The sequence below is a fragment of the Peromyscus leucopus genome, chromosome 15 (genome assembly GCF_004664715.2).
Source record: "Peromyscus leucopus breed LL Stock chromosome 15, UCI_PerLeu_2.1, whole genome shotgun sequence".
NCBI classification, from domain to species: Eukaryota; Metazoa; Chordata; class Mammalia; order Rodentia; family Cricetidae; genus Peromyscus; species Peromyscus leucopus.
This window is the reverse complement of record NC_051076.1, coordinates 50,633,049-50,640,786: the sequence shown is the minus strand read 5'-3', so window position 1 is coordinate 50,640,786 and position 7,738 is coordinate 50,633,049. Positions and strand designations below refer to the sequence as shown.

The 7,738-nt window shown below is 38.8% G+C and overlaps 1 protein-coding gene across 1 annotated transcript; it reads right to left on the bottom strand.

The window, feature by feature from the left end:
* Positions 1-289: 289 nt before the first annotated feature.
* On the bottom strand, positions 290-651 carry LOC114707207 (60S ribosomal protein L36a-like). The gene has a single exon (XM_028889875.2). It carries the CDS (start codon positions 649-651, stop codon positions 331-333), a length of 321 nt encoding a protein of 106 aa, XP_028745708.1. The 3' UTR covers positions 290-330.
* Positions 652-7,738: the final 7,087 nt, after the last annotated feature.

Sequence of the window (7,738 nt, the reverse complement as noted above, 5' to 3'; positions counted from 1 at the left end):
AGAACGTATATAAAATATACGAAAGTCATGTTACCTTAGCAACCTTAGAAGGGTATCTGGATTTCAGATGGAGTAAGCGTAATGGTTTACAGCAGTGTGCATCTGAAACAATTCCAAAGTTTGATCAATCAAGGTTTAAAATGAAGAAAACTAACTGACAATAAATTTAAGGAAAGTATCACAGAAATTGCTCAAATCATTTTCTACAGTTTTTGCTACAGAAGTTATATAAACAGCTTACATGAGGTTACAGAAGTGGACATCAATATTTTTCTTCTTTTTTGTGTGAGTACAAGCTCATGATTTTATTGTCTTCGTAACAAGATCAGCTTAGAACTGGATCACCTGGCCCTTTCTCTTCTTATCGCCTCCCAGTTCAAAGTGCTTGCATCTCTTAATAGAAAGCATTTTCTTAGATCTGCAGTTGGGCTCAACACACTCAAGTCTCAGAACAATCTTCTTTGTAGTTTTAGCCTTTTTGCAGAAAATAGGCTTAGTCTGCCCACCATAGCCGCTCTGTTTCCTGTTATAGCGCCACTTTCCCTGGGCATACAAAGAATCCTTGCCCTTCTTGTACGGTGTCACTTTGTGGTATTGGTGCTTGCCATATTTCTTGCAGAACGTCCAGCGGGTCTTAAGAATATTCACCATGTTGGCAGGAGCGATATTGGCACAGAAAGAAAGAGGCAAGGCCAGCCGACATTCACATTTTTCATTCAACAAATGAACTCTTGATAGAAGACAATCATTTGCCTGGCATGAGTGGGGGAAATGATCATCAAAACTAGGCATGCTCCATGCCCTACCTTACTATGGTGGAAAACCTAGTCATTAATTAATCCTCCTGATAAGTTCAGAAAACAGGAAATACTTGAATCTCTGATTTAAACACACAATGTTACATTTGGCCTAATCTTGATGTTGAAAAGTTTGCCTGGAATGAAGAGGTTGACTGTCTATCTCTATCTGAAACAATAGTAGATGTTAGTTGAGTATGGGGAGAAAAAGGAATATTCTCAGCAGAAAGAACAATGGAGCTAAAGAAGGAACCTGCATACAGGGAATGAAAGGGGCTATGTGTGGTACCATGAAGAACAGCAAAATGTGGGAAATGATGCTGCAGAAAGAGACAGGAACCAAAGCTTGCCAGGCCTTCCAGGTTCCAAGACTTTATCTTTATCCTAAGAATAATAAGGACTTATAGAATCCTTGTGAGCATGCATTTTGATAGGCTTGCTAATGATGTTCACATGGCCAGATGTTGCACTGTCACCCTCTTCTCTGTTGTCGTATGTGGCTTCCCAGTAGCATTAGAGTTCGTCTTAACTTCTCTAGCCATTGTCTTTTGTCAGCTTCCAAAATACCATCTACACATGGTCTTTGACCCTGATTGGCTTTTTCACAGCAGTGTTCATGTTGGGTCTTCTCTATCCACCTGACTTGGAAGGATTCCTATGACACACTAAGAACTCGGTGTTGGCTCCTTTCTGCCTTCCTGAGTGACTCACAGATTTGCAGTTTGAGCCAAGTCTTTCATGTTGACATACAGATTTACATCATGAACCGCATCTTGCTCTAGGCCTCTCAACGTCGCTGCATATTGCTTTGGCTAGTGTTCATCTGTTCTAGTTTGTCTAATCCTTTTATCATATAGCTTGCTGTTGCACTGCTTTTAGATGCAATAGTACATCTGTCTCTGGGCTGCTTCATGCAGGTTCTCTCATGATTTACTCTTAGCAGCATCAGCTAGTGTCAAGTCTCTAGACTTAAATTTGCTGCTACATTCTTGACAGTCCATTGATTGACTTGGCACCAACCCAACAGACATTGGCAGTCTTCATCTATTCCTTCTTTAAACCTGCCTCAATTCTCAATCCTATCTACAGATGTACCAATATGCACACAGTAAATTTTTCTAAAAAAAAAAAAAAAAAGAAAGAAAAAAGTTTTGCATTTTATTTCTCCCTTCTTTTTACAACTGTATTTAATTCATGAACAAGTCTTTTCACTCTGTGTGAGACACCTGTTAATTCTGCTCCATCTCTACCTGGAACACATGAGATGAAGCACTCATACTGTTGGAAAACCTTTTAAACTGATCTCCAAATTTCTATCTTCCATCCCTTCAATTGCCATTCCAAGGAGTAAATTAATCTTCTATCAATACAAATCAGGTTATATTAAGTCTTGTTTAAAACATACCAATATTTTCCAGGTTTCATTTGAATAAAATTCAGTTTCTGGGGGCATAACTCAACCCATTTACTTATATCTTCCATATTTCCCATACTATGCTCTGAACATGCTCTTTCCTACTTATTTCACATTGATCACCCTGAACATTCTTTAATCAACAGCTTAACTTCCTCATAGAGATTGTCTACCTTAAGACTTTGTTAATTTTCTCCCAACCTGGTGATATATTCATTTATGTTTCTACATCTCTACCTCCTTCACTATAAACTTGACTTGTTGATAATAGACTGTTTTGTCTAATCAGTGGTGGTTACTATAATGATCTTATGGAAAAATCTAATGAATGAATGAATGAACCAATGATCAAATTTACACACAAGGCTGGGTTTATACAAAATATTGCAGTTGATAGGAATAGAGGCTGTCAGGATGGTGGAGAAGCTAGTGCTTGCCCTACAGGAAAATGTACTGATGAAAATGATATTGATCCATGACTGAATCAATGGTCACAATAACAGATTGAATAAACATTATTATCAATGAACAAAATATTGTAGGAGAACAAAACAGGAACTACTTTTATATGTTTATTATTTGAAAAATGCACATTCTCAGATTCTGACATTTTATCATTTAAAAACTTCTGTACTGGAGCTGGTCAGATGTTTTGTGGGTTTAGATCACTGGCTGTTCTTGAAGAACACCCAGCTTCAATTCCCAGAACCCACATGGAAGCTCACAACTGTCTATAACTATAAGTTCAGGGGACATAACACTTCCTTCAGGTCACCGTGGGGCCTATAAACCATTCATAACACATAAAAATAAAGAAAGAAATACTTTTAAAAGAAACATTAAAAAAACACCTTTCTACTGACCAAAGAAGTCTGCCTTATTGGATAAATCCACTCTCTTGTCTTTCTGTTTAATGAAAATACAGATAAAAATCAGTCTATTGTGGGCCAGAGAGATGACACAGAGGGTAAGAGCACTGAATAGTCTTCTAGAGGGTTAGGGTTCAACTTCAAGTACCCACAGAATAGCTCACAACCAACTGTAACTCCAGTTCCAGAAATCTGACACCTTCTTCTGGCTTCTGGTACACCAGGCACAGATGATGCACAAAAATGCAAGCATAAAAATGTGCACTAGACTTCCAATTTCAGTGAAGAGGAGGGAAGGAGGGGCCAATGGAAGAGAGAGATTTCCCCTGAGACCTTTTCCTACCATCTCTTTCTGCAAGTTGGACAGAGTCTTTGCACATAGGGAGGGGTGAGGTGACAGAGTAAGGGCAGCCATGAGGTTGAAGTGTCAAACTGTGGGGGATGGAGCCCACAGAGCTAAACCTTGGTGACAAGGACTCTCTGTGCTAGGAGGCACAAATGGGAGAGTTGCTGCTCTTTTTCTGGCCAATGTGAAGACACTGTTGATTACAGATGTACCCTGATTTAGCAGTGTTCAAATGTGCTTTTTAAAGCAAGTACGTCTCTCAGAAAAATGAGATACAGTGGTACAACCTAGAAGATGCAGGAAAGCAATATAATTGTTTTAGGCTTGCTCAGAGTAAAAGCTACTTCCAAAATGGTAAAAGCAAAATTTAAAATTCCAAACAGTCATACTGATGTTCCAGGTAGCAACACAGAGTCATGTGGCAGAACTGTCCCATGAATCCTAGCTTGGATTCCACTAAAGTGAATTAGATGAAATAAGACATGAGCTATCAGGGAAGGGCTTGGTGCTGCCTCAACTGAATACACCAGGCTTGGCTGTCCCCCTCCTGGGAGAACTTACCCTGTTGGAGGAGGGGATGGGGGAGAAGGTAGGGGAGAGTTGGGGGGAGTAGGAGGAGGGATGAAAGGAGGCTGTGTGGTTGGTATATAAAATGAATGGAAAAAAAAAGACATGAGCATGTGTAAAGTTGAGATCATATGTTTCCAGAATTTAATGTTATTTTAAATGTCTACAAACATGCTTTTGGCATTGCAAAGCCATCATTTACTACTTTGACAAACATCCAAAGCACCTTTAAGAGGCCCACCCTCTATTGTAATTTTTTTGAACTTCGTAGCATATGAGCTCTGGTTTCACTAGATTTGGAAGCAATATTGAATCTGTCTCAGGCTGACAAAATGGGCTTTTAGATGCAGGTGAGCTACACTTTGCTCTTATTAATAGAAATAGCTGCTAGGATGTTTAGAATAGATTGAATTTTGTGACTATAACAACTTTACCCAATGGTTCATATCTTCTTAAAATTCAGTTTATTTAATTCATCACAATATCTTTCTACTTTCACTTCCTAAATATATCTTGAGTTTATCAGTTTCTCTCTGTGTATAGTAGTTCTGACTTTGTTTCTCAAAGTTCCTTTTTTTCTAAATCTTTAAAATTTTTAAAAATATTTATGTACACTGGGTTTTTTTGTTTGTTTTTGTTTTTGTTTTACATGTATGTTTGTGTGAGGGTGTCAGATCCCCTGGAGCAGGAGTTATAGACCATTGTGAGCTGCTTTGTAAGTAGTGGGAATTGAACCTGGGTCTCTGGAAAGCAGCTAGTGCTTTTAACCACAAAGCTATCAACTCTCCAGCTCCTGTTTCTCACATATCTTAGACAGTAAAAATGGCCCCCTACGCTTAACTTAGCTAACATTAATTGTTCTCACTGTACAATGTATTCTCCATGACTTCCTAATACAAAAAACCCTGTTTCTGTACTTACCTTCCTGTACTTAACCTTTCTGTAGGATTTAACATCGCCCTTCCCCAACTTCTGAAGTTCCCAGTCTCACAATCCCTGAGGTCCTTTAACCCAGTCTCATCATTGGCTCAACCAAGTTTTAACCATGGTCTTCTCAAGGTAAGAGAGTTCACATATGATGTCTGTCAGCCTTAAAATCCTACTTTTCTCCTCATATCCTTCTATTGTTACCTAAGTTCTTTGAAGAAATCAAAATCTTACCAGTATCTGTCCAGTGAAAGTTTTGTCTTCTTCATGGTACTTGTTACATTGTTTAGTAATTATCTAAATGATTCTTTATTTTCCACAGAACCGTATGCTCTACAAAGATAGCTCCCCTAACCCATATTCTGAAACGAATTATAATCATTTGCCATTGTAATGGATGGGGATATATCTTGTTGCTTCTGCAGAACGTAAAGCTCTCGTCACTTTCTTGGAACCACAATACAGAGAATAAATTTCCTAAGAAAAATGTTTGATTTAATTTAAATTATAGAAAACAAAAGAATGTATTAATTTTGAACACCTAATTCGAGATGACAAAACTCTCTCTGCTATACTTACTTAATCTGACACCTTTCTTCTTCCTGTTAACAAAGACAAAAGCATTTTCTGCATGTGTCCAGGAAGAAGCGAGCATATAAAGCCTAAACTCTCTTTGACAGAGGTGAGTCTGTTTCAGTGGAAGTCTTTTTTACTCTCAGCATTGTCAACACTACCTTTTGGAAGAGTAGGATTTATTTCATATAGACTTAGACATGGCTTTTATCTTACAGAACAACCTAATGTGGTGTCTGAGGGTTGACAGCAAATGTTTACACACTCAAGGACTCTGTCTGCTCCATCGTGAGCTCTCTTATTCCCTGGGACTTCTGTCCTCTTCACTTCATGGCAGAAGGAGAAGTTACACAGATAATACACCACAGAGATAAAAAGCCTTGGCCCTCAAGGACATACCCACTTTGCCACATGGTCTGCGGACAATAACCACTCACATTGTCAGACCCAAAGATGTCCCTGTGGTAGCGTAGGCACCCTCCGATGACACTGTCATTCAGGCCAGGCACGAAGTCATGTCAAAGTGCCTATTTTAGCATTCCCAATCCACATTTTAGAAAGGTCAGGCTAACCCAGAAGCCAGCTCTCAGTTCGACCTCTTAAATGTCTATCAACCTCACCTATCTTTTCCCATTTTCACTGCCATTGGGTCTAGCCAGCATCACTCCTCTGCTGGACTCTCTCTAGTACCTCTCTTTATGCTCACTCTTGCTGTTTGTTGTCTTCATGCTTCCTTGTTGGGGTCCACAGAGGTTTCCTAGTGAGATCTGAGCTTGATTTACACAGCAGGACTGCATTAGTGGATGGCTTGACCATGTGCATGGTTACCAGGCATTTGGAATGTTCTGCACTTGACTGTGCTGGGGGAAAGTCTTTTGCTCCCCCCTTGGCATTCCTTTAAAAACCCTTTAGAAGAGACAGAAGGAGCTGGTGGGTTTTGAACCAGGCCCTCCCAAGACTATCCTGTGTTTCTCTCTCTCTCTCTCTCTCTCTCTCTCTCTCTCTCTCTCTCTCTCTCTCTTCTCTCTCTCTCTTTCCATCTAAGTCTCTTACCCTTCACTCCTCAAGAGTCCCCGGGGTAAATAAATGTAGGAACTGGTCTCCTACAATTCCCAACACTGGGCAATTGAAAGTTTCTCAAATGTAGGTAACTCTGTTGTTTCCTGACATTAAGTCTGTTTAAGTTTCGGATTGAAAGTTAAATAAAACTTAAAGTATTTAAGATCCCAGAGGGTCATATGGCCTCCAGTTCCATCCTGCTCTCATTTCTGTCCCTATGTGGCTTTTGACTGTAGCTTCTGCCTGCCCATCTTCAGTTCACCCTAACCTGATTCTATATGCTGAATTCAGACAGGCCTCTGTCCTGGAATACTTTGTGCCAATGGGTATTTTTCATAACATCCTTCTTTGACCCTCCTTTCTGAAGTAGATCCTCAACTCTCATTTTCTACCTCATCTCAAGTCCTTGTTTCTTTCTTACCATTGTTTTTAGTTTATTTCTTTGCTCACTTTTCATCTGATGTCCCTTAAATATGTTCCTCAAAGGATTAAGTCTTGCTTAACTTGTTCACCTTTGTGTATCTGATACAAGGAACAGTACCTATCTTCTGGAAGGTGCCTGATAAATACCTGTTAGCAAAGGAGAGAATGGATTACATATATACAAATATATGAATGAGCTAAAGAAAGAATGGTGTATATTTGTTTTTTCTGTGTGAGGAATCTTGAATATAAATACAGCTTTTAGAGGTATTAAAACAACACTCAAATCTTTAAGCCAGCTTGCCTTTCTAAATATGAAACTCCTGTATCTGCATTGTAAGATCTCATAAAAAGTGATTCTTTTTTCTTAACACAGTTTCCTCAAATGAAGAAGTATACATTACTTTATGATATTAGAGCTTAAATTAAATGAAATGTCATGTCAAGAGTCTAGCACAGTGTTTCTAATATGGAAGAGGCTTAGGAAATGTTATATTCTCAGAGAATATAGCCTACAATCTAGACCTTAGTGAGATACAGCAGCCACCAGGACATCTTGATTCTTTTCTTCATTTTGTGACTCAATTGCTCCTGGCCATTAAACCACTTTAAGCCTTTGACTCTTCCTAGTTAGAAAACTAACTTAGAGTGATAAATGGGTAAAAAAGTAAAATGCTAAGATTCTAGTCCAGTTCTCAAATATTGCAATCCATTATTTAAAGTACTTTTAAACAAAGCAGTTTGAATTTCATCTTTTCTAACC